Below are 27732 nucleotides of genomic sequence, written 5' to 3'. Positions count from 1 at the left end.
GGATCTCCTGCTCTGACTCTGTCGGCTTCTTATTGACTTCACGCTGAAGCGGCTGCTCGTGCGTTTCCGCGCAGCAGAGAGACTTTCGGCGGCTTGTGGCAGCTTTGGAGCGGCTTTAGGACGCTTTTCTGTCGCAGGACGGGAATCAAAGCCTGCGGAGTGAATGTGAGCGAGGCTGAGAGGGGGCAGAGCTGCGGACTGGACTTTGGACTTGCTTTAGCGCAGGAAGGACAGGCGGTCAGATCCGAACTTGTGCAGAAAGAAACCCGCGGGACTTTGGCGGAGACGCGGAGCCGCGACCGCGCTGTTGGAGTTATTCCACTTCTTCCTCTTTGATGCGTAAACTGAAAAAAAACAAAAAAACCCCCACCCCTATCGTTGTTTCCCGCTGCCCGCAGGACCCCTTTAAGTTTTTAAAAAACATTTCGTCAGAGAATCAGAGTTGCGGAGAAATTTCCACCTCGTGTATTCTAATCAATACCGATCAATAAGCTCTCAGACTGATCGGTTTCATCTCGATATTCTCCTGAGCGGCGGGATCCCGGAGCACGGAGGAACTCTGCACACACACACACACACACACACACACACACACACAGCGGCGGCATCACCGGATTCTACTTGTGATACTGCGCGCGGAGGATCGATGGTTTTCTTTCTGATCAATAAGCAGTGTGTGTGATCAGTTTCGGCTCTGCAGGGTCAGTGCGCACTGTCCGCGGCCACACACACACACACACACACACACCGACGCAGTCCGGCGGCGGAGAGCGTGGAGGTCCCGGAGCTCGGAGCAGCAGACAGGCTGGGCAGAGGAGCGGAGAGAAGGTGGCGCTCCTCTCTGCGTCCGGGACAGCACACCGACTCTCTCTCTCCCTCTCTCTCTGCTCTCCCGTCTCCTCCTGTTGGAGATAAATTAACGTAAAGCAGCTGTCGGTCGTTGTAGAGGCGAGGCGGCCGTCTGGCAGCTCAGGGATCCCGTTTTGCCTTTTTCTTTCTTCCTCGTCAGATCTCTTTTTCCGGGACACCGCTGCTGCTGCTGCTGCTGCTGCACCGCGCCCTCCGTCCCCAGCACCGAGGAGCCGCACCGCCGCACGCCGGCCACAGCGCACCGCAGGACGGATAGATATGTTGCCGAGGTCCGCCGGTCGCCGCGGATCTCCGGCGGTTTGAAATGCACTTTCTGGACGTTTTGGAGATTTGCACCGTCCACCACCGGCCGCTCTCGCCTCACCCCTCGGCACCGACACCACACCGGGCTTCCCTGTGATTTTTATTTTTAAATTTCAGTTTTTCTAACGGGACTTTCGTCTTGTTGCTGGAGATGTTCTTCGTGTCTGGGCTGAAAGTTGTGCGCTCCCCGGCGGAGGGCCTCTAACAGGTCCGGACAGTACATGTAACCCGAGGCGGGGTCAAAGTTCAGCCCTGGTTGGAAATGTGAAAGCGAAGGGGGCAAAAGGAGGGCTCTATTTCCCCCTCTCTCACTCCTTCTTTTTTCTGTTCTTTCCTTTTTATTCACACACACACACACTACGCACACGCACGCGCACACACACTGGCTGGAGTTACAGTAACCCACACACACACACATAAACACACACACACACACACCTTCCAGATCTAAGATTAGATCCGACAGATATGTATTCTCCGCTATGTTTAACACAGGTGAGTGTGCTTTAAAAACTTTTTGACTTGTGTTAACGGTGTTTCTTTGCAGCGGGGCCCGGCCCGAGCTCTCCTATGCGCTGTTTGCTGCGCACTCGGGACTGTATAGACTCTATAGACGGTTCCCTATAGTCTGCGCACCGCAGCTTCGCTGCAGCTTCTCTTCTCGCGCTTGAGCCGCCGTCTTCCTCCCCGCTGCAGCACATGGCGGACGGCGCCTCCGAAGTTCCTGCATTAAACAGTTTCAGCATTGAGCGATCATTTCTCTCTTTCCACACTTTTGTCAGCAACTTTTCCCGCACAATCTGCGTGTTTTTTGAGTTTCTGCTGTGGAGGTTTGAGCCGCTGGTTGTGTCTGTTTCTCTGCGGGCTGCACGCACACTCTGTCCCGGCTGTTCCTCTGACTGAAGCCCCTCGCTCAGGCTCCCGCTGCCCGGCCAGACTGACCGGAGCTCCGGCTCAGAGTTTGTGGGGGTGGGGGGGCAGTCGGTTTTCTTGTAGGTTTCCGTCTTCACTTCCCCTCTGCAGTTTGAAACCATAATTTGCGTAAAATCTGGACGCGTAAAGTTAGACAGCCAGAATTTGGACGCGGTTATTTCTGTTTTCTTTCCCCCAAAACTTTCCAACTGTGGCTGCCCCCCCCCATCCGACAAGCTTTGACTCTGGCTCCAGAGAGAGAGAGCCATGCATGTGCAGCAATGGAAAAGATGTGAATCTTATTTATTTTATTTTTTATTTTTTTCACAGCTGTAATAGTTTATTACGCAAGTTGTTTCTGGGCTCCGGGTGCGAAAGACGCTTCATATTTGTGCGTAAATAAGTGAGTGTGTGTGTCCTGACGCAGGATCAGCACGAACAGGGAGGCTGGAGGTGGTTTGTCAGCTGCGGCGGGTTCAGTCCTCTTTTTCGGCCGCTTGTATCGAACACTGCAGGTGGATCCTGGTCTGTAAAATCGAAGTGGTTTTGATCGTTAATCACTTCCTTCCTGCTGCTGTTCGGGCCTCGCAGAGGAACCTCAGGCCTGACAGAAACGTGTCTGCAGATAAAAACAAAATGTTTGTGTCAGAGGTGACCTGAGGTGACACCGCAGACCTGCAGCAGGCACCAAATATCACCAACCAACCGAACAAAATGTTGTTTTACTCCTACAGACGACAAACCGGTGACGGAATGATTTCTGATTTATTTCCAGTTCAAATCCTAAATTTGAATAAAACCACTTTGCATATTTATCCGACAGAAATTTAAATTTGACCTAATTTTCCTCTTTAAAAAAATCCTTTTAGACTCAGTGCTGTGTTCAGGGTCAGAGGTTAAAAAAGGATTTAAGAGCCTTTTTTGGGTGTGACCTCCTGCAGACTTTGGCTGCAGACTTTGGCTTCCTCTTGTAGGAATTATATCGTCTTAATCTCCTGAAATTAACACACAGCTTCTCACAAATAGATTTAAAAATCCTAAACATAAAACAGGACAAACCACACAGATTTAGCCCAAATTTAAACGTTTTTTATTTCAGCATCTGACTCACATATTTTAATGCACCAATTATTTGCAATGCATTTCACTGCAAGACTTCAAATTAAATTAGATGTTGTGTTTTATTATTTATCACTGAAATGAATTTCTTCATTATACACAGAAACAAGAGAATTCCCTGATATTCAATTCTAGCGATTTATAAATCAGTGGGTTTATTGATCCTGGCTGTAAATAAACAGAATATTCTGTCAGGAAATAATTCAGTAACCATGCAGTTGTGTTATAATCTGCTGCTTCGATATTTTACTGTCGCAGCTCATCAGCTTTTTTGTGACTTCACTGATTTTTGCTGCAGCTTCAGTGAATCCAAAATTCTCCAAAAAAAAAAAAAAAAAAAGCTTTGGCATCTTGATTTTCTGGTTGAAGCTTCAGCCTGCTTTGAGACGCGTTTGAAGACGATCTGAAAGTGCAGGAACGAACACGAGCTTTGACGTTTTAATCTGATAATCAGGCAGTAAAACCAATAATTAGTCCTGCTCAGGGTTACAACAAATGTCTTTTAGGGGTGTGAACAGACGTGTTTGCTGGGTTTCTGGTTTTAATTCTTATTGAGCAGATGGCTATTCTTTGTGCTTATTAATTTAATTATTTGATTGTTGCTTTTTTAAAATTAGTTTCTGATATTTTTGATTATTTTCCACAATTGAATAGAAGTGTGTGTGTGTGTGTGTGTGTGTGTAACAAGCTGGTCATATGTAATCCAGTGACGCTTTTTATCAAACAAACTGTAGGAACCTTTTTTCTTTTTTTTTTTTTTTGGCATCATAAAGCCCAAATTTAATGATTAATATATATATTTTTTAGTTAATATCAGCCCGAAATATCAGCAACTGCTGATTCCTTTGGAAAAACCTTGTGCAGGTCAAACTTGAACTCACAAATCAACAGTTTGGGATGAAACGTTGGAGGAAAAATAAATCTGGAACTTTTAAGTTTCAGTGGCTCAGTGTTGGCGAAGTAAGCGTCGGCCAGCAGGGGGCGCCCTCAAACGAAACGCTTCATTCATTTTAAAATAATACTTTAACTCTTTAAGGATGCACTCATTTATGGTGGCCTGGAAAACTTGTAGGGATTATCGCAAACAACACGTTTTGTGGGTGGCGACCCAGAATTAGTTTGGTGTTTAGCAGGTTTCATTTAAGTTTCCTCAAGTTAGTTTTTAGTCGGCGTCTTTTTTTTTGGCATTTTATTTTTTTTTTAAAATTGATTTTAAAGAGAAGGAAACAAGTAGATTACAGGTTCCATCAGTTCGTGGTCGCGGGAGTGTCGCGGGAGACGCGGTGGTAAACAGCAGATGAATAAAGAAATAAGAAACGCGTGCGAGACTTCGTCAGAGAAAGCGACGGGAGATTCTGAGCCACGGATGAAATGTAAACAGGCATTTCTGTATTTGTCCACAGCGAGATCTCGTCTTCCAATCCGCTGATTAAAGCACATTTGCATATATTTGTTTAATAAACACAAACATGAACCGAACCGTCCACGGGACCAGGAAAGGTAGATTCCCGCTCCCGTTCTTCATTTCATCACAAATGATCCTTCGTTAGGGTCGACTGTCGTGTTCTTAAATTTTAGTGGGAAATATCTGTGTAATATCTCATATTGTGTAAACTTTGCTCATTTAGCATATTTAGCATTTCCTGCTGAAATGTTCAGCCATTTCTTTAGTGTTTGGGTAAGTCGGTTGCTTTTGGAGAGGGGATCTGGCTCCGATTGGCTCTCAGATATCGGTGCTTTGGCTGAATCCCGGTGTGTCTGTCGTGTTGTGTGACTGCAGTTTGTATAAATCTCCCTCCTCGGTGCGTTTTGTGTCGTCGAGGCTGCTGCCGTCCTCCTCCTCCTCCTCCGTCAGCAGCCGTTAGTGGCGAGACCTCGGCGGCTCAGGCGGGCCTCGCCGGCGAGCCGCTGAGCCCGAGTGACACGCCGATAATTCCCTCAGTGTGAATGTCAATAGACGGGGAGGGAGGCAGGGAGGATTACCATTATTGCTCCCCTAAATGACTGTTATGCAGGTGGTTGTTGTTACAGGCCGCTTATGTGAAGCCCATTACATCTGTCACCAAGGTGCAGAGGGGGAACGTGTAAGCCTCGGTCCGGCTCTCAGACTCCCCTCGCAGGTTTAGAAACGGCGATTTCCTCAGAGGGAAAAGGCTGAAAGAAAGAATGACCCCAAAAGAGACAAAGGAAGAACCCCGGGGAGCCGCGTCACACGTCCGCTTCAAAACCTCTTCACCACGTTTTAACCAGACGGCCTTTTATTCAGCTCCGAAACCTGAGGGTCCCACAGCCAGTGGGACTAAAGCTGCCAGGCAGATGAGATGATTTTCACCTGTGTTTTATAAAAACGAGCTTAAATGAAATGTCATTTTTCTTGACACAGATGCAGCAGTCTGTTTCTGTCTGCAGCTTTAAGATACGGACAAATTACCGACCGAAAATAAATTCCAGAAAGGAGAGAGAGTGCACTGGGAACGGGACGGATTATCTCAGACCGAGCGGCAGAAAAACTGTTTGAAAAAAACAGAAACACGTCTTTAAGGCCAGATGTGAAAAGAAATGACTTGTTCATAAAGAATTCCAGCGCTGAAGTGGACACACGGAGAAAAACATCATATTTTGTGTTTCAGAAGCTGAAATATCTCGTGTTTTCTTAAAACAAGCCAAAAATGCCTGTGGGTTGAGATAATTTTGTGTTTCCAACACGAATCAATCTCTAAAGGGTCATTTCCTCGATTCTTACTGCAGAGGTCTGCTTTGTTCTGTCTTATTTCAACACACTGGCAACGATTTCTAGAAAATTCCTGAAACAAAACGCAGAACAGGTTTGATTATTCGACCAGAAAGGTTGAATGTGATCTCATGGTGAGAGTCAGAAGCAGGTTTTTAGATGTAGATGGATATTGTTGTGCACAAATTCTCCAACTTAACTAGTCATTCAGTTTGCTACAGAGTCCTAAAATGTTTTAATTTCCTAAAAGAAGCAGCAAAAACATCCATTAGGTTGAGATTATTTTACATTTCCAATACAAATCAGCTTATATTAACAATTATTTAGACTCTGGTGAAACTATCTGCTTTGTTTTTTCATATTCCTGAAACAGCAGAAGCTGCACAGAGAAGATTGATTATCTGACCTCAAAAAGGCTGAATTTTCTTTTGTTTTAAGAAACTGAAGCAGGTTTTTAAGTTGGAAATTGGAACAAAATGTCTGCAGTGCATCGCAGAGGAGGGAAAACTGCAGGAAATCTCCCAACTAATGCGAGTGAAGGAGTCCTAAAATGTTCCTAAAACAAGCCCAAAGACAGCCTGTTTGACATAATTTCATGTTTCCAGCTTGTATCAGTAGTTTTCTGGAATCATTTTCTTGACACGGATACAGAAACAGGATTATTTTGTTTCAGAAACCCTTCCTGAGTCGAGGGGAAGCTGAAAGCGAGAGGGATTATCTCACCCCGCTGGCAGAAAAGCACGTTTTTAAGGCTGAATATGAGACGGAGTGACTTGTTAAGTGGGGTTTTGTTTCCGGCCGGCAGACAGAGTGCGAAAGAGCGGCGGAGGAAACGGCGGCGGAGGACGGTGTGAGCGGGTCAGGAAGCTGAAACGCTGCACTGGGCTGTGAGGAATGTTGGTATGTGGCTCCAACGAACGTCCAGAGCTGCCGAGCTGCAGATCCACTGAGGAATGTGTGTGTGTGTGTGTGTGTGTGTGTGTGGGGAGACGAGGCTGAACTCATCATCCGTCCAGCAGCCGCTCGTCGTCCTAATAACTGCCCGAGGACACACACACACACACACACACAAACAGAAACACATCTCACTCCAAACAGAAACCACAAATAAAACCAGGCGGCGTTCTCGGCCGTCCTGGAGCGAGATTTCAGCGCTCAGAAAGCGGCTGCAGGTTGGCTGCAGAGCGGCTGGAGGCGCTTTTGGAGACAAACCCGTTCTCCTGGACCGTCTCCAAGAAGAAACAATGTGCTGTATTCAGACCTCTTGACAAGGGAGGGTGAACAATGTTATATATAAAAAAAAAAAACCAATGCAGCTGGCGCTCTAATGCACAGCCTGTAGATATAGCTTCCTCTTTAGTGTGAGAGCTCCGAGCTGAAGGTTTCATCTGAGAGATTTGACATCAAGATTTTCTGACACCACAGCTGGAAAAAGACTCATTCTGAATCCTATATATTTTAAAATATTTAACCCAGAAGCTCAAGTTTGTAATGTGTGAAGCTTCACACTCAGAAGAGATGTTCAGACTCAAACCATCATGAACGTCTCCGCTAACATCAGTGAGTGAATCACAGCTGATGGATCTTCTTCCTCCGTCGTCGTCCAGAAACTGTTAAAACACATCAGCGAGCCGCTCTGCTGCACCGGGCGACATGTTCCTCCATCACCACGAACACACACACTGTAGTTTATTCTGACTCCGCCCCACACACACCGTCCTGCTGCCCCAAACACTCACTACAGCACCACATGTGGATTCATCCGCCGCTGGAAATAGTCCCCAACAGACGCACTGTTTCCTCCTGTTGGTTTGATAAAAAAACTACAGCGAGCAGCCTGAAAGACTTTTTAAACATGAAACTATATATTTGTGTTTTTAAAGATTTACGTCTTCAGCGGGAACCAATGGGCTCGCAGCTGAGAGCCGCAGACAGGAAGTGAGACGGCACTGAGAGGCGGACTGACGTGTTGCTGGTTTGAGTCTGAACGTGAGATTTGTTGACAATAAGAGAAATGGCCGTACCACCATCCTTATCCATTAACTCCAAACTTGCTGTCTGCAGATTTAACTCGCAGGTCGTAAACACTGAATCATCTCCTTATCACGTCGCTGTTGTTTGTATTGAGTCCTGTTTCCAATACAAATCAGCTTGTTTCAAGAATATTCCAGAAATGAGCGTCAGCATCGTGAAAAAAGACACAACGAGGTGGACCGCGGCACTGAGAAAAGCGAGACTTGCTTTGCGTTGGAAACACGTCAAAGTGTTGCCTGTTCTGTCAGAATATTTCAACAAGTCGGCTTGTTAAACTTTGTTCTTGATTCTCGCGCAGCGACCAACAATTTGTAGAAGCAGTTGAAACAAGAAGATTTCTGTTGGAAACAGGTTGAAATACTCTCACTGCATTTGTCCCGTCGTAAGAAAACGAGGCTTTTAGGACTCCGACTGAGCCACTCGAGGGTTACGGTGCAGCGAAAACATTTGTGAGAGCAGAGAAAATACTTCAGAGGCAAAACAACTCACCTGTTTTTATGAAACCAACCTTCGTTTTTCTTGATTCTGTCTGCAGCGATCGTTTGAAACAGATCAACTTTCTTTAGAAACACGTTGAAATTGTCTTAATCGTCCACTATCGTCTTAAGAAGTGAGGTTTTCAGGACTCGCGGATACACAGAAATGACTTTTTGGAGTGCAGGCTTCTGTCTCCCCATCTTATCAAACTGGTCTGTTCTTTAATATAAATAATCTGTTTTATTGTTTTATTATTTAACTTGTTTCCATCAGAAATCAACTTTCTAGATATAAGTGTCTGCGTCTTTACATTTGAAACTTTCAGGCCTCATAAGTGACTTGATGAGGACATTTCTGCAGTTAGCACACATACATGCAGTGCACCAACTTGCAGCAGTGTGTGTGCGATGCGAGTGTGTGTGTGTGTGTGTGTGTGAGTGTGTGTGTGTGTGTGTGTGTAGTATCCACATGCCACCCCAGTTGGAGGCATTTGCACGTATCAAGATGTGTGTGAGCCTCTTTGATCTATGAATAGTTGAGTGTTTTTTTTTCAGTACTTGGCTCAGGAGGAGGAGGAGGAGGGAGGAAGAGAGGGCCTCCAGCCTCCCCCCTCCTCCCCCTCCCCGCTCAGCAACCCTCTGAGGGGTTTTATCCAAATAAGAAATGTTCCACGAAGATGTTTTCTGTCCGTCTGTGTTCTCCGAGCTGAAGTTATTTCTTTTCTCAGTGATGCAACTGTTCTGCTGTTTTTCTGTCTGTTTAGACGGACAAACTGAAATGACAACCGTCCAAACCCCGAAAACAAAACAAAAACATATTTATAGGGCCACATCTCATATACTAATTTTACTGCAAAACCCCAAGTATTATAGATACATTAATCCAGACTTGTTCTTTATCCTGGCAGCCATTGTTTTCCATTTATTTCCATTCATTTCAAAACGCTATAAAAATCAGTTTCAGAGACTTGAAACGCGCTCGACTCGTCTTTAATTCGTCGCAGTGAGCTTCAGTCTTATTTTACAGTTTTTATTCTCAGCGTGTGGCGATGAACACAAATGTACACGTACGCTTCGATGAAGAAAAAATAAAACCTGACAGAGATGAAAGCAGAGATTACGTTCGCTGACGGATCTGCTGAATATGATTCTGTTCGCGCTTTTTTTTTTTTTATCGAAGTGAAATAAATGGAAACCAACATGGCTTTGGCTAAAGGTCACATGGTCTGTAGTAAATGAGCTAAGATATGCTATAACGCAGTTATTTAATACTTTTTTTGACTGTAAAGTACCAAAAACTGCCTTCAAACGTCAGCTCTGATTCATGATCTTGTTGGCGTTTTCTTTGATCAGATAGTTCCTGATTTAAGTTGTAGACTCTTTTATTTAAACAAAGTGCTCGTTTGGCTGCTTGTATTTAGACGACATATAACATTTGACAACTCTGACTTCTTTTGTTAAATGAAAAGCGGTTTTGGAAACAGAGGTGTTGGAAAAAGTGTGAGTTTGCTGTCGGTACTGAAACCTGTGTATCTTATCTGCACCCAGCTCTGGAGATAACGTGACCTGTTCCCCAGTTCAAGCTTCCTCCTAGCTTCTCCTGATTTTAGTGCTAAATTAATTAAAAACGAATTATCTCACCACGCTGACGGAACATTTTCTTGTTTTAGTAAAAACATTTTTCTCAGGCTGAATTAGAGACCTAAATTGTTTCAGCTGTGATCGGACCGCTCAGCGAGGACGAGTGTGTCGCTTTAAAAATATGACATTAAAACGTTAAAAATCACCTCACTGGCCTCTGAGTTAACAGAGACTTTGTGTTTTTTATCGCCTCCACAAGCTGCAATAACAGTGAAACTGCGCCGTTATGCTCCCACCTGTAACTCCTCCTGTAGCTTCCCATCCTGATGGCGCTTGTGTTCGTTTCTGGTCCTCTTGTCTACGTTTCATTCAGCCTCTTGTTTGTGTGTTGTGACATCGAGCAAGCGCCAGTTTTTCTTTCAGTCTACTGTGTTCATTTCCTGGCTCGGGCCGGTCTGGATAAGCCTGGTTTTGTGGTGGTTTTTGGGGGGTTGGGAGGAGGGGGAGAGCAGGTGTAACTAACCCCAAATTGGGTCTAATCCACGACATGCCGTCTAACCACATTCCCACCCTAATAACTGTGCAGCTCTCATCAGCCAAAAGCCACATAATGCACCTTTAATACACCTATAATCCTCCCCATGATGCGATCTGAGCTCCGTGTGTTGTTGTTTGTGTTGGTGGCGGTTCGGGCTTCACTCCGCTCGGCTGCCGCTGGTTGGTCGGTGTGATTTTGGTTGGTTGGTGTGTTTTTTCGGGGCTGGCAGGCCCCCGCAGACCCACATTCCTGCCTGAGAGCCAAGAAAGAGGCGAGCCAGCCTGAATTGACACTGAAGAGTCTGTGTGGCCCGGAGAGAGAGAGACGCTGCTGCAGCCTGAAACCCACCAGACAAACTCCACAAAATATCTCCTTTTACTTTAAATGTGAGGCTGAGGAGGCGCTCTGTGATCAACCAGCTGATCATTTTCAGCAAGACTTCTTTCTTTCCTCGTTTTATATCTTCCTTCCTTTTGTGTTTGCTGCTTTCCTTCGTTGTTTCCTTCTTTCTGTCTTTTATTGCTTGTTCTCCTCCTTTCTATTCTTTATACGTTCCTTCTGTCTTTCTTCTTTATGTCTTTCTTTGCTTCCTTTGTCCTTCATTCTTTCTGTGTTTACTACTTTCATTCTCTCCTTCTTTGTCTTCTTCTTTGCTTCCTTGTGTACTTGCTACCTTCCTTATTTCCTTCCGTTCCTCTTTGCTTCTTCCCTCCTTCTGTCCTAGTTTCTTTCTTTGTGTCATTCTTTTTCTCTTCCTTTATTCCCTCCATGTTTCCACTTTTCTTCCTTCCTTCCTTCCCTTTATACTTCCTACTTTCTTTCCTACTTCTATGTATTTCCATCTTTCCTTCCCTTTTCCCTACCTCTGTCCTTCTTCGCTGATCTTAAAGCACTAACATTTCAAAAATAGGATCTTTTCGGGAATTCTCCGGTCATTGTTCTGCAGAAAAACAGAGTGATGTTGAAAAAGGGTTGAAATTATGTCACCACATTGGCGTCTTTTCTTCTCAACCTCTTCCACCCCACGTATTACTCATTACAAACTGATGCAGTGCAGCCAAACTTTGTTCAAACTCACATAACATTATTTTAAAATCTAGTGGAGATCCCAACATTTCCAAAGATACCAAACATGTTCGGCTGAATTTTGGGGAAATGTGTCTACAAGACATTTCCGTCTGATGGAAGCCAAACACAGGGTTTGAATATTTCTCTCAGTGTGAACATCGTACAGCTTCAGTGTAGGGAAGGAACAACATGATACACAATGTATATGTGATACTGTCAAGAGTGGAAGAAGATGAGTTTTCCAACCTTAAATCTGCTTCAAAGGAAATAATATGGGAAAACTGGATGTCGCATGTTGTATTAATTGTTGCTTTAACATGTTGGTCCCTCACCTTCTCACCATGTCTCTCCTCTTCGTCCCTCAGGATGAATTCCATCCTTTCATCGAAGCCCTGCTGCCCCACGTCCGGGCCTTCGCCTACACATGGTTCAACCTGCAGGCCCGCAAGAGGAAGTACTTCAAGAAGCACGAGAAGCGCATGTCCAAGGAGGAGGAGCGCGCCGTGAAGGACGAGCTGCTCGGCGAGAAGCCCGAGGTCAAACAGAAGTGGGCGTCGCGCCTCCTGGCCAAACTGCGCAAGGACATCCGGCCCGAGTTCAGGGAGGACTTTGTGCTGACGGTGACGGGGAAGAAGGCGCCGTGCTGCGTGCTGTCCAACCCCGACCAGAAGGGCAAGATGAGGAGGATCGACTGCCTGCGCCAGGCGGACAAAGTGTGGAGGCTGGACCTGGTCATGGTGATTTTATTCAAAGGGATTCCCCTCGAAAGTACTGACGGGGAGAGGCTGGTAAAATCTCCTCAGTGTTCGAACCCCACCCTGTGTGTGCAGCCGCATCACATTGGAGTTTCAGTCAAGGAGCTGGATCTGTACCTGGCCTACTTCGTGCACGCAGGTCAGTCCCCGAGTGTCTTCTTCGTGTGTGATTGAGTGTGTGTGTGTGTGTGTGTGTGTGTGAAGTGATGCTGAGCAGCTTGTTCTCGGTCAGCAGAAGTTTGGTCTTTGTGAAAGCGATGAACACGTGATGAACACGTCTGGTGAACATCGCACCATCAACTCCCAACACCTGAAGCTCCTGCTGTTGCTTGTTTCTGTAATGTGAGACTGAAAAGGCTCCGATTATTGCCGGTGTTCTGGCCTCTGGCTTCGTGTCACTTCTCTGTTCTTGAGTTTGAAGCTTTTGTAGCCGTTCAAGTTTATAGTTAATAGAAGTTTCTGTATCGACTGTGGATGAGTGTTGTATTTCTGCTAGGGCTGTCCCGAAATCAGGGTTTTCAGTCGGCAGTCGGTCCGATGCATCAATTTGGGGGAGGGGGGTTACGTGAAAAAATGGTCGTCAATTTTTCCAATCTGTTTCCAGATTCGGTCTGTATTCTTTGAGGCATTTAAATGTCACATTTAAACTCACCAGTGAACTTTTTCATGTTGCCACACAGTTGATGAAACTTCACTTCGACACTGTTTTCTCTCTCAGCTTGTTTATCTGTTAGTTTGAGGATGAAAATCCGCCTTCCCCTCACAGCAAACTGCTCTCTGTCTCTGAGACAAACGTGTTATCTGCAGCAGACAGGCAGAATTTCATCAGCGGTCAGTAAAGCAGAAGTCTGAGGAAAAAGAAACGTCTCTGCCAAAACCCCTCACGCCGGCTGCCCCCTGTGAGCAGAGCAGGTCGGGGTGTTTGGGTGAAGCTGGCACACCTTTCAGGACGACTCGCTCGGTTAAAAAAAAAAAAAAAAACACACAATTATCTCCGGAGTGATTGCTCAGCATGTTTCCTGATTTCCGGCTGATTCCACGGCAAAATAATTTGGCTGGTTGGAGTATTTCTGCGTGCAGCAGCGAGGCATGTAGATGTTTGGCACACGGTTTAAATACTTGGCACAGAGCTCAGTCTAAGTTTGTTGGAGTTTTCTTGACAAAGGAGGACAGCTTCCAGATAGTCGGGTAAAATTATCTACAAGGTCAACTTTCAGATTCCTTCAGCAGTCAGCCGGGATTGATTTTCATAACTGATACTTTACTTTAGAATATGTCCTTCTAATCCTTTGGGTTCGTAATTGAGTCCCTAAAGTCTTATTTTCTCTAAACAAGTAAAACAATATTTTTTTTTTATTCATTTAAAAAGTTTATTCGTGACCTCAAGGTCCATTTTGATTTTATCACATGATCATCAGCAGGAGCAGAATTTGAGTTTAAAAAAAGAGTTTGACTGGACGAGAAGTTTTTTAAAGTGCTCAGAGAAAAATGGAAATCTGCTGAGGAAGATCATGTGATATGTATGAAAGCTCCAGAACTGCCTCTAAATGCCACAACTGTCCTTTCTTCCTTCAAGGTACAGACTCATTTCCAAACACTTGATGAAGCTGATTTCTACTGGAAAGGGTTCAAATACAGACAGAACTTCTCCGTTAAGTTAGACACAAAGTCTAAAAACATGATGTCACGAAGAGATGTTTTCGTGTTTTTGATTTCAGATTTTCCTTCAGTTCTCGTCATGTTTTTGTGGAGGTAAAGTTTCAGCTGCGACCCGTCAGCAGACACAAACACTCTGGAAAGATCTCCGTCCCTGAACCTTAATTACAATCATTTCCTCTCGCAGACTAAAGCCTCTCTGAGCCCAAAGACTGCTCCCATTCTCCGCCTCTCCGTCCAGATAGCCTCCCAGTCCTCGTGTGTGTGTGTGTGTGTGTGTGTGTGTTTTCGCTCTGCGGTCGCAGCAATCAGCTGCGTGCAGCTTCACACTGAGCTCCCTTCAGTCCAGGGGAAAAAGATTGGAGGCCGAAACGCCTCCGACGCTGCTGCAGTCGCTGGTTTGTGTTTTTATTTTGTGGCGGACGCTCAGTGGGAACAGCTCTGAAAGCCTCAGCGAGGCTTTGCTTTGAATGAACTCGTTTTCAGTTGCTTGTCATCGTCTGCAGCAGAAACACGGAGGGGGGATAGTTTGTGGCGAACTTCTTCAGAATATGTTTATGTTATAATTTTCTCTTTTGCTAAATTTAGGTTTTATATTTGAACCACTTTTGCCACCAAGAGTTGTGAAGCCTTTTCATGACAGTGTTTTTCAGGAGTTGGCAGCGTTTTGTCTCTTTTGAATGAGATGAGAGGGAAAAGAGCCCCCCCCCCCCCCATTTCGGTCTGGGTGCAGGAGGATCAGGTTTCGTCCTGCCTCTTATTTAAGGCAGCGGAACTTTTCTGGAGCGGCTGCATTAATTAAAAGCCTTGTGAAGGCAGGCTGACCTCAGGGCCGGCAGGACCGGAGGCGGGGTCCGTCAGGGCAGCCCGAGTCGGTAATTAAATTCATCCCCATACCACTGGGGGGGGGGTGCTAAAGACCAACAGTGTTGCCAGTAGAAACCGCAGCGCACTACCAAGCATTTTATTATTTAATCAGCTCATCAGGATGTTAAAACCTCAAAGACGTGAAATCTGAAGTTGATTTAAACTTTATTTTATGTTGATTTTAGTTTGTATTCGCCTTCATTTTTGCAGGAAAGAGTGAACAAGTTTGTTCATGTTTGTTACTCGGATGAGCGGCTGTCAGTTTCTCAGTGTTTCGGCTCTTAAAGTGATTTTTTTTGGTAGTATGCACCTCAGGTTTGTAGCACTCAGGTCCAGTCTTAAGACATTTCTATCTTGAACTTCTCATCGGTGTTTAGACTTTATTTTCGGTCTCCAGTGTTTTCTGTTGTTGTTGTTTTTCTTTCACCTTTCCTGCTGCTCTCGTCGCTGCAGACGTTTTTAAACTAGATGACATCTTTCATAAGACAAAAATAATAAGAAACTTTTTTTAAAGAACGTATCTGCAATGTCGCAAAATGTTCACACTCAATGTATCTGCTAAACATTCACTGCCAACATATTTCCTTAGTTTTCACACAATGAAAGCATGAATAATGTCTTTATGGTTGTGTGTAGGCGCTCACAGCTCGTGGTTAAGGTCAGGGGGAGGTGGGGGTCAAGTCGACGCTGACTTCAGAATCAGAAATACTTTATTGAAACTCTTTCGTTACAGCAGCTCACTGTCACGTCAGTGCACACAGGAATAGAAGCACTAAGCAAAAAATATAATACACTATAATACAGGTCAGATAGATTAAGTATAAAATTAATATAAGTGTGAAGTACAAAGTGGATTACCGGTTGATGATAAATATAAAATTTAAATACAAGTTAATCAAGTTTTGAAGAAAAAGGAAAGCTAAAAGTTGGGAAAAGTAAGACGACGAGACGGAGCTACGGCACGTTGGCGCATGCGCACTATTTGAAGCACGAGACAGGAAGTGTTGACTTTTTCGAAGATTTAACCAAAACCACCATGTTTCCTGATCCTTAACCAGGTGTTTCAGTCGTCTAAATCAAACCACAGGTGGGACAGGCGGGATGTGAACCCCGATCTCTGGTGTCAAAGTCCTTGGCCTCAAACTGTGACTGACGTTTTTATTCGTATTGCTCAGGAAGCATTGATTTGTGAACAAAAAGTAATCCAGATGTCTCGGTCTCTGGAACCGGGCTGAATCTGGTTGTACGTTTTTGTAGACGTGCAGGCCAACAGCGGTGCTGATAGTCAGTTAACCCTTTAAGTCATTTATCAAGTAAAAATTATGATTCATTAAATAATCTAAATGGCAGTCATTCTTAGGTGCAGCTCTGATGTTAGTGTAAAAGCCGGTCCTCGTTACACATTTCATTGTTGTCATTTAAATGCAACAGTTATATGTAGCCGGGACGACTGAAAACCTTCCACTTTTTAACCAGATTTGGCGCAGATTGACCTGAAAGTGACTCGGTTGACACACAGTTGAGGGAAATCCATCGTGCAATTGTACAGCTGGAAGTACGGTGAACAGCTGAACAGGAAGGAGCTGCTGAGCCTCTGACAGGTGGAGCTTTTCAAATTAACAGACTCTCACTAACTGCAGAGGCAACAACCCTCCATTCATACATCTGAGCAGTTGCTGCGAGTGTCTGGTGTGTGTGTGTGTGTGTGTGTGTGTGTCCTCAGGAACAAGTTGGGGGTCAGAGGTCACCCTCCCCCCATCCTCCCCTTCCTCTCACTGATTTACGAGCTCCCCCGTGACACCGGCAGCAGCGGGTATCACAATCACAGGAACGCTCAACACGTGCTGAAAGGTCGTGACCCCTATCATCAGGCCGTTTAACCTCTAGGATAAACACCCCCACCCACCCATTAGCAGCCAGTGGAGAGCTCAGGGGGGCGTGGTCAGGGCTGGGTGGTGGTTGTGAGCGGCGTGCGGCCGGTCATGAACAAAAGGTGGAAAAAGGTCGACTCTGGCACTTTGCTGTGATTTAGAACCGCCGCTGCCTGAAATAAAGATGTTAACATTTATTACAGATGAGATAATATTTATGTGGGCAGTAAAGTCAATTAAACATAATTAGAGAGATGGAATCATAAAAGTTTGATAGAATGAGTTTTACATTAAAGTTAGTGGCTCTGCGGAGAATCACTTCCTAAAAAAGACGATGCAGCAGAGGTGGTTTCAGTCCGCTGACGTCTTTCTTCAGACGCAGTCACCTGACGTTTTCACTTCGAGCGTTTGGTTCGTTTGGAGGAGAAGGACAGTGATCTGAGTATATAATACTCTTCAAGATACTCCACAGAGTCCTTTAATACCTGTCTTTTACTGGTGGAGGACGTATTCAGATTACTTAAAGTGTAACTCTGGTGATATTCTGTTTTTCTTCATGCGCAGACTCGAACCAACAGTGAATGTATCCAACGAGTGTGTGAATATTGTTCCGCTGTCGTCCAGAAACTGTTAAAACACATCAGCGAGCCGCTCTGTTGTTCCTTCATCACCACGAACACACACACTGTAGTTTATTCTGACTCCGCCCCACACACACCGTCCTGCTGCCCCAAACACTCACTACAGCACCACATGTGGATTCATCCGCCGCTGGAAATAGTCCCCAACAGACGCACTGTTTCCTCCTGTTGGTTTGATAAAAAAACTACAGCGAGCAGCCTGAAAGACTTTTTAAACATGAAACTATATATTTGTGTTTTTAAAGATTTACGTCTTCAGCGGGAACCAATGGGCTCGCAGCTGAGAGCCGCAGACAGGAAGTGAGACGGCACTGAGAGGCGGACCGACGTGTTGCTGGTTTGGGTCTGAACGTGAGATTTGTTGACAATAAGAAAAATATAGACGAACACCAGACTGATGCTGATTTAGCCACTTTATATACTTGTGAGTAGTTTAATAGATTCTCTTCCCCAACAGTATACAAATTAGTTTATAGTGCGTCGAGTCTATATAACAATGTTTTCTAAGATATAAAATCTTAATCTGCAGAATAACTTGTAAGTACAGTAAAGTATTTCCTTCTGAAATGTAGTCGAGTAGAAGTATAAAGTAGCACCAAATGGAAATACTCAAGAGAAGTACAAGTACTTCAAAACTTAAGTACAGTGCTTGAGTACGTGTCCTCGGTTACGTTCCAACACTTTTGTGTGTGTTTGTCTTTTTTAAAGCTAAAAAACTGAACGTTTTTGAAAGCCTTCCTGTATTTTGGTTTTTAAAAACTTAAGAGTGCATTATTATTTTTGGTCTCCATCTTCTCGGTTGGGTCATTTTGAAATGTAGCGCACAGATGTAGGAAGTGTTTCTCTGATTGGTCGGAGCGGTGGCTCCATCTCACCTCACACGTTTCTTAAGAAAGCTTCGGCACAATTGGAGGATATCTGTGTGTCGGGGAGATAACGAGCCGGGGGTCGAACCTACAGAATGCGAAGGTTTCCAGAGCCGCCGCCGTCACACAGTTATCTCCCCGCCATCTTATACGACCCTGCGGAGTTGATACCGAGCAAACAGAGAGTGTGTGTGTCACTGTGTATGTATGTGTGTGTGTGTAAAGACGTCTGACCCACTTCCCTCCGTCCTCCTGAGCTCTTAAAGAGATTTGGAGCTTCGTCTCTGAACTAGTTACCGACCAGCCGTCCTCTCAGTCTGCACCAGAACTTTTAACTTCCTGCAGCTGCCGGATCTTCGCTGTGCAGCTGACACACACGTATACGCACTTATCGAAGCGCACTAACTTTTCCCATGAAACACATTTAACCTCTTCACCTCCATCTTTAATGGTTCCATCAGTTCAGAGACCACACCAGCCGTAAACATTGTGTGGCTTCAACAGCTGGAACCAACAGTTTATCAGTGATGTTGTCACAGTTTGGATTTTTTACAAGAGACTGAAGTAGCAGAAAAGAAGAGTTTTCTGGACAGTGTGAGTGTTGCGTTGGACGCTGTGTTGTGGCTTGAAATGTGTTTATTTTTTTGTGTACATTTTGGTTCAAACAGTCTGTGTGAGCTTCCAGATGCAGCTGATATCTCAGACCATGTCACGCCAGAAAATACAAACTGTCCCTTTTTAAAGTGAAACTTAAGGACCAAATCGGGCTCAACAGGTCAGTGGATGATTATTGTTGCAGTCAGAGAAACCTCAAAGATGGCAGCTTGTGTGTGTGAGTGTGTGTGTGTGTGTGTGAGGTTTCCTTTCCGCTGAGAGAAACAGAATCTGTCAACATGTCTGTGGTGACTGTTGGCTCGTCTCCTCTTACAGACGCTTTATATTTCCTCCTCCTCTTCTTCTTCTCTTCCTGCTGCCGCTCACCAGTCGTCATGTGGAGCTGTTTAAGGCGAGCGCGGCGTAAAACCACAGACTCTGTTGTGGTTCCTGAAGTACACACTGTGACCACGGGAACTCCCCCCAACCCACCACCACACACACACACACACACACACACACACACACACACACACACACACACTTCCCCAAACCCACCAAACATCCAGAGCTCTGACTACAACAAAGGCTGTGTCATCACACGCTTCACACACACACACACACACACACACACACACACACACACACACACACATTGTACCATTCACGGTCACTGAGCTTTGGGCTCATTCATAAAAATGAACACACGGTCGACGCTCTGGGTGTCAGTAGGTCGACCGCAGATGGAAGCGCAGTTTTTGCAGTTTTTGTAGCAAAGGAAATAAACCAAATGAATGTGTGGAGGAAGTTACGAGAAGCACTCAGAGTACGTCGGCTCGGTTTAACAGACAGACGTCAGGATCTCGCTGTAAAAACAAACCTAAAACAGCGTGTAACTCGGGTGCATTCAAATCTGGAGTCAGGCGAGCCGAGGCTCTCCAGTCCTTTGCACTTTTATCTGAGTTTCTTCTCATTAACCTAAATCAGAATAACAACCCCGATCAATACATGTGAGATCAATGTGAGACATTTCGGGTGGTTTCAAAATGACGTCCTGTATGAGCAAAATCAACAAACTAATGTCTTTAGGCTCAAACATAAAAATGAATGTTTCAAATAAGCATCTCGTTGAATCGACTGTTTTATCCATTTGATCCTTAGACTGTTTTCCGTTAATCCATTAATATGATCTTTTTTGTTTTACACTATCAGTGCATCTTCTGACAGAACTAAGGCTCCGAAGGTCCAACATGGTTCTTACATCAGTTTCAAACTGCACAAACCTTTTCTTTCAGAAATAGCAGACATAGTATTTGATGACGAGTAGCCTAACTTATCCTGAAAATGTTCAAATTATTCAGAAAATAACAAAACACGCAGCTGAACCATGTAGTGCCACACGCCTGCAAATAGAGGAAGTGAAAACCGAGCTGAGGGTTAAGGCGCCTCATCATTTGATTCAACAACATAGTGGCTGTCTGGAAAGACTTCCGTGTCTGATCTGAACCCCATCAGCTGCTCCAAACAGAGTTTATACACGGAAAATATGAAACGGCAGATAAAAACACTTTAATGTGAAGTTTAAGCAGATAATGTAAACAGTGAAATGTTTTCCAGTTCAGAGCCTTCAGGTTGGTGTTGTCAGTGTCCCCCCTCCGCCCCCCTCCTCCCCTCGGTGAGGCAGATATCAGCTGATCCCTCGGCGTGCGGCGCGGTAAAGTCAGGTAATCCGGTTTAAAGTGTATTGTCAGCGCTGAGCTCTCTGCGGATTTCCCTGCAAGTATTCCAGTTCGGAGCGTATTTCTGCCCTCGCAGCGTCACAAGAGGCTGTTAGAGCCGACTGATCCTTGACACACACACACACACACACACACACACACACACACACACTCGCTCTCTCTGATCCTCTGTGTTGATTTATGGCGTCTGAACTTGAACTTGGACGTTCATAAACACTAAACATTTCTTCGTCGTCCTGGAGGAATGAATGTAATTCTGGTCGTCCTGTTCCTCGACTGTGTGGCGAAGACCAGAGGTCTCCATGGGTCCAGAATTTTAGATTAAAGGAAACCCTACCAGAACCCAACCTGCATAAATTCATTTTCAAAATAAGAGACCCAATACGAAATAGACTGGAGGACAGTCAGACCTGGTCCAGTGTACGGTGGACCTGAACAGAGTCATTTCTCCTGCACTAAACTCTCCGTCTGCCACAAAAACCACTTTCTCCAGTGATGATGATGATGATGATGATGATGAGACACCACATGATCAGAGTACACCTGGATTCACTCGAATGTTAGAGGTATTGTGGCGGTCTAAAGCTTAGTGAAGCGGGCTTGTGACCAGAGGGTGGTGGTTCGATCCGGTGGGGAAAGTGAATCACCATCACTGCAGTACCCTTTAGCAAGTCCCCGTGGAGACCTGCCTCAGTACAACCGGACCCTACCAGACCTGTTCGGACTGAAGACTCGGGGGCCCGGGTCACAGCTCGCTTACTAGAAACCTAGTGGACTCGTGACGACCTGGGCAGCAAAAAGGGACAAAATTCTGCATCAGAGCCTCAGTAAAGTCTAGTAAGAGAGGAGTAGCAGAAGGGCAAAAAGGGATGAAGATAAGAAGAAACGGAGGAAGAGGAGCAGAGAAAGGAAGATGGAGGAGGACTTGTTTCTTTTGAGTCTGTCTTTTTCTTTGGTTTCCTCGTCTGTTTTCTGATTTCATTTATTCTTTTCTCCCCCTCATTGTCTCCCATCGTCTCTTCTCTCATTCTCTTCTTCGTCTCTTCTCTCATTGTCTTTTTGTTTTTCTTTCCCTTTCCTTCCTTTCTGTACGTCCTCTTTCCTTTGCTGTTTTAAAGATCTCTTTTCCTTCCTTTCTTTCCTTCACTTTCGTTTTTTCTTTCTCCATTCTTGTAGCATTTCGTCCTCTTCCATCCTCTCATTTCTTCTTCTTCTTCTTCTTCTTCTTCTTCTTCTTCTTCTTCTTCTTCTTCTTCTTCTTCTTCTTCTTCTTCTTCTTCTTCTTCTTCTTCCTCTCCACCCAGGAACATTCCTCTCCTCTGCCCTGCACACTGATCTCTGAGACACACACACACACACACACACACACACACACACACACACACACACTCTCTCTCTCTCTGTCCTGTAAAGGTCATCCTGACTGTCTTTTTGCGGAGGTCGTACTGCAGGAATGTAGCTGCGTTGCAGGCTGTGATTTGTGCCGGCTGCTGAGAATCACATTCTCTGTTGCTAAGGACGACCCCCCCCCACCACGATGATGGGGGGGCGGTCCTTAGCAACACAGACCCCTCACCAGAGCCCCTGCGGCAGTCCAGACTCTGCCCGTCGTGCCAACAAAATGGTGTCTGGCTCCTGTTCAGTGTTTTGTTCGCGGTGAAGCTTTTTAATTTCCGTCACCTGAAAGCTGCAAAAACGGAAGAAGATTAAATCCTTTATTTAATCAAATGTAGCAACAAAAGAGTAAAGTTGAAGTCCAGCATTTAAAACGTCTCTGAGCTGAAGTAAATATCAACAGCGAAAGTTCTTATTTTACTCCTTGTCGAAGGGTTAAAGGGTCACCGAGTTCACACATCAGTGGGTCAGTTTTGGGGTTAGCCCTCCTCCTCTGTACGAGGTCCCTGATGACGTCATAGTGATGTCATTATCTCAGCTGTGCTACAAACTGAAGGTGGGGAGTTTGAAAGACGCGGCTGTTTACCAGGCAGGGAGGCTCTAATGGAAGACGCTGTCCAGTTGCATTCTGGGTAATGTAGGATCCAGTGTGTTTGGAGCTCGACCCATTCCATCTCCACTTCTGCTGCACAGATTCGCACCATTCTGTTTTTAATCTGTCAGCACTAAATTGATGGAATAAATAAAATGTATTGATGAGTGAACGCGCTAGTAGTAGTTGTATTATACTCTTAAACTCTCTTAACTCAAAAAAGCTCATAGAGTTTGGGTCTTTAGATAATGTCTACAAGTCACTGTGTCATAAGAAAGAGTTGCTGACGAAGGGGAAACGTTATAAAACAGCAACACACTGAATTTCTCATGTTGCATACGAGTAACGCGACTCGTCAGAATACTTCCCTCTGAAATGCAGTAGAAGTGGAAATCCCCTAAACTGTACTTAAGTGCTTTTAGTAAATGGACTTAAAGGCAACAAACACCATCTTGCTGCCGTTTCTCAGCGTCAGTGCACATCAAGCAGCAATTCTTATGACATTCAGCCCCTGGATATAATGTTTCATATTACATGTCGATATCACGCCAACGTTGCCAGTGTTTGCGGTTTTCTTTAGGAAACAGCCTCTACAGCAGAAATGAACACAAGCTGTGTTTCACGCTAACAGAGTCCGATTTTAGTTTGGACTGTTCCTCTGATCCCGAGAGCTGCAGAAGAAGAACCAACAAACTTCTGAAGCCTTTTTTACTGAATCTGCGACCAACTGTGTGTGTGTGTGTGTGTGTGTGTGTGTGTTTCTGTCTGTCTGGGTGTCTGTCCATCTTGAAAGGCTTAGTGAGAGAGTTGTGTGCCAAAAACCCAACACACACACACACACACACACCCTCCCATTGTGTGTGAAGCCGCCGGGACGCTGCTGTGTGAAGCGAACGTCGACATGAACCAGGACAGCTGCGAGCGTCTGCAGGGAAAGTCTCCACAGATGGTGGAGGGAGAGAAACTCCGGAGCGCCGTATGGCTGCTGAAAAATAGACGAAGGAGAAGAAGAAGCAGGTCGGAGCGATGGCGCCATGTTGGAGATCATTCCGAGCGGCCTCTTGATTTCGGCGCTCAGTTCAGTCTGTTAGCATCAAAACAAAAGTGTCTGCCGGGAAGAAAAAGCCACAGACGTCTTCTCTGACAGGATGTCGCCCCCTGCTGGCTGGAGTATCAGACGTTCAACCTTTTCTGCTGCTTACCATTAAAATACACTTTGCTCACAGGTTATACTTAATTAACAAGTACAGTATATCCCATCATTCACAGGTGATACGTTATATCATGTTGTCTAGGTCACCAAATTACGAGACATGAGACAATTTCATGATTAAGATAACTAAATCAGAATAAAGTTTTTAATAAAACATTTTCAGCATTAAAAGCAAAACTGCTGAGATAAAGTAAAGAACAACACGACATTTCTGTGCGAGGCGGCGATGGAACAAAACCTCCCCCCTCAGAATAAACAGAATAATACTTAATAATAATAATAATGTATTTTAAAACATCCTGTCTGCATGTGTGACGTCTGGGTTATGGAGGAGGTGTGATGTATGTGTGATAAGGAGGAGATGTTATTAATGATTCTGTGGCCTTTTTTCTCCAACAAAAGTGGCTCATTAGTTAGAATCTGATTAGAATGATTACTTGATTGATTATGCTCTGAATATTCAGCAGTTTTTAGGGAAGACTTGGCAGGAGAGGGAGGCAGCTCCGCACGAGTCCTGGACAACCAGATAGCCCCGTCCACCCAAACACAAACACAATATGTGTAAAGAAACATTAAAAATATCTTCCGTTCTTTGTTTTCACCTCCTGAAGCCGAACATCCACCAAAGAAACCTTTGAGAGTTGCTTTTCGAGCTTTTTTAGATGAGAAATGAGCGAGAAGTCGACCTTCTCACGTAGGAGGAACGGCACGATGGGAGGATGAAACCGAGGGAAAGGAGAAGAAAGTTATATCCAAAAAAGCTCCAAAAAAAAAGACAAAATGAAGGAGGGCGAGTTGCTGCTCGGCTGTTATGATGAGACAGAGAGAGAGAGAGAGAGCGAGCGAGCATCAGTCAGACTGCAGGCTGAGGGTCGAGCTCTTTGCATATTTGAGGAAAAACTGTCCGACTCTTTGGCCCGAGTCCAGGAGGTGAAGCACACAAAGAGCTCATTCTGTGAAACCAGGACGCCTTTTCTTTTGTTTTTGTTGTTTTCTCTCTGTGTGTGTGTGTGTGTGTGTGTGTGTGTGTGTGTGTGTGCGCCTGCAGTCGACATCGTCAGATGTTCATTTTTAATTATTGACAAGTGAAGGATTAGCGGAGGTGGAGGTTGGGGAGCTGATAACTGAATTATTGAACTGTTTCTGCCCTCGGTCGCACCGTCTGCGAGCCGTGCCCAGCCGATGTGTTGGGCTGGGTTGGGGGTGTTAGTGGTGGTGGGGGGTGGTGGTGGTGGTGGGGGCTGTCGGTGGTGAATAAAGTGAGAGTGGGGATAATGAGGCTGTGGCGGCTCATCGTGCCAAGCCACAAGGCGCTGGCAGCCGCCGGAGTCCCTCGCTGTTTATCTCGTGGACGCTGCTGCGGTCGGGAAGGAAAACGTATAAAAATTCAGCGCTGATCCAGGACATGAGAGGAGAGAAGTGTGTGAAAGTTGATCGAGGTTCAGATATATTTACTTTACCTGACTGAGCTCTGGGCACTCTTTAAGCTGCTTTACACTGACACCAAGAGGACAGAATTCCTCCGATACACTCTCCTCAAAACTCATGTTGGTTCGCCGAAAGCCTGACCTGATATTTCATTTCTAAAGTTGATATTTCACTTTTTAGAGCTAAAAAAAAGTTCCCAGTTTTCTTGTTCTGAAACATTTTTCAAATCTTACTGGACATTAAACTCTCCAGCAAAGAAATTCTGCAACGTTTAGCAGCCATTTTCAGCCACGTTTACTTACTCCTCAGTCACACCAGGAACACCAGTTTGTTCAGGGATTCAAACCAATTTAACTATTTTAAACTGTATTTTATTGACACAACTTTAATATTAATATTTGAGAACTTTATCTATGGTATGGGAAAAACATTATTTTAGTATCAATACTTCATGTCAGCGCTGGTGTCATATGTAGTGTAGTATTTCCACTCACAAGATATTCAGACTTTTTGTCTCTAAACTCCAAAAAAGACAGGATCCTACATTTCCCATGATGACTCTGGGTATAGTGTTTTATTAGAGCCTCCGTGCCTGGTGAATAGCCACGTCTTTCAAACGCCACACAGACTGTATGACATCACTCTGACGTCATCGGGGTTATTTTACGTCAGCCGAAAGTTGAGTTGTTCTCCCCCGTGACTAGCTGCTTAACTTTGCCCTGTAAGTATGGTGGAGCGGCCCTTTAACGTTTGTCTGTTTATCAAACTAAATATTTCAGGCGGCAGGTTGTCGGTGTTGTTGTCTGACGTGGTGCTGCGATCCAGGCAGTTTAATGCTGGTGTTGTGTCCTGTTCCTCAGTAATGGATACCGCACCTTTTGTGAGCTGCTGCCGCCTCTGTGTGTGTGTGTGTGTGTGTGTGTGTGTGTGTGTGTGTGTGTGTGTGCTCGCCCAGGTCGTCAGCTCGTTAGCGTCGTGTGATCGGTGCGTCCGACTCCTCCACAGGCGGCCTCCGTTTCATTCACGCACTTGAAGCAGAAAACTGTTTTCAGAGACGAGACAAAAGCTCCACTTGATTAAGCCGCGGAAGTGTCTGGGAACGTGGGCCGCGGTGACCGAGCTAATTGGTAAAACCTACACCTTCCTCACCTTCCTCACCCTCCTCACCCTCCTCACCCCCCCCGGGGTCTCACCACCTCCTTCATTGTCTTTTCTTTACTTGCTCGCTCTTCTTCTCTGAATCGCAGCGCAATCTAATTACAATACTGTTGCTGTGTGAGGAGGCACAACTGTGAATGGGGAGGAGGAGAGGGGAGGAGGAGAGGGCAGAGGAGGAGAGGGGAGGAGAGGAGGAAAGGTGAGGAGGGGAGAGGAGGAAAGGTGAGGAGGTGAGGAGAGGGGGAGAGGAGGAGGGAAAGGAGGAGGAAAGGTGAGGAGAGAGGAGGGAGAGAGGGAGGAGAGGAGAGAGAGGAGGAGAGGAGGAGGAGGAGGAGAGGGAGGAGAGGAGGGAGAGGAGGAGAGAGAGAGGAGAGGAGGAGAGGAGGAGGAGGGGAGAGGAGGAGAGGAGAGGAGGAAAGGTGGGGAGAGGAGGAGAGGAGAGGAGGGAAGGTGAGGAGATAAACTGAATCAGTCAAACACCATCAGCTGTTTGACCTGCTGACCTCTCACCCCTCAGCCCTGGAGCAAGGCAGTCCTTCCCCCCTCTCTCTCCCTCTCTCTCTCCTCCCTCTCTCTCTCTCTCTCTCTCTCTCTCTCTCTCTCTCTCTCTCTCTCTCTCTCTCTCTCTCTCTCCTCTCTCTCTCTCTCTCTCTCTCTCTCTCTCTCTCTCTCCCTCTCTCTCTCTCTCTCCCTCCCCTCGTTCTCTCTCTCCCTCTCCCCTCTCTCTCCCCTCCCCCCTCCCCCTCTCTCCCCCTCTCTCTCTCTCTCCCCTCTCCCCTCTCCCTGTAGGACAAACAAACAGGACTCTGATGATAAGAGCACAGATCGTCCCGCTGACGGACGGGGTTTCCAAAGGATGACAGCAGGGGTCGACTGCTCGATGGCCACACACACACACACACAGGATTCCCCCCCCCCCATAACCCGCTCTGCGGCTCCCTGCTAATTAAATTCCTGCGCTGTCCATTAGACGGATAGAGTGAGCGGGACTGCTGACTCAACACAGGTAGGGCAGCTCCTCGCCGTAATGGCTCAGAGAGCTCGAGTGCCCGAGCAATTCATTTGGCCACCGCGTTTTACACATCCCTGGGTCACCGCAGGCTTTCAAGGGTGCGGGGGGGGGATAAGCTAATACCGTCAAAACGCTTTAATTCTTAAACGGACACTCTGCAAGGCTGTGTCCTCTAAAATGTACTGACATGCTCTTTCTATAGGCTCTCTCTCCCACTCGCTCTCTTTGTGCACAGCTGCGGGACTGAACTTCCTGTCTCATCAGCTGGATATGGGTGGTTGTCTCTCGAACATTTTTGACATCAGTGTCAATA

At 45.7% G+C, this 27732-nt stretch overlaps 1 protein-coding gene across 9 annotated transcripts in view; it reads left to right on the top strand.

Annotated features, from left to right (window-relative positions):
- nfia (nuclear factor I/A) overlaps positions 1-27732 on the top strand; it is a 204408-nt gene that overhangs the window by 56651 nt on the left and 120025 nt on the right. For 7 of the 9 annotated variants that reach the window (XM_044198953.1, XM_044198948.1, XM_044198952.1 and 4 more), the window contains exon 2: positions 11998-12526. In XM_044198953.1, the coding sequence (XP_044054888.1) occupies positions 11998-12526 (529 nt within the window). Of the gene's footprint in view, positions 1-47; positions 1669-6332; positions 6836-11997; positions 12527-27732 lie in introns of those variants that run through there. The other 2 variants (XM_044198949.1, XM_044198950.1) reach the window with 2 other exon arrangements.

The sequence above is a fragment of the Siniperca chuatsi genome, linkage group LG6 (genome assembly GCF_020085105.1).
Source record: "Siniperca chuatsi isolate FFG_IHB_CAS linkage group LG6, ASM2008510v1, whole genome shotgun sequence".
Taxonomy (NCBI): domain Eukaryota; kingdom Metazoa; phylum Chordata; class Actinopteri; order Centrarchiformes; family Sinipercidae; genus Siniperca; species Siniperca chuatsi.
The sequence above is the reverse complement of the archived record's forward strand: the minus strand, read 5'-3'. Positions and strand labels throughout refer to the sequence as shown.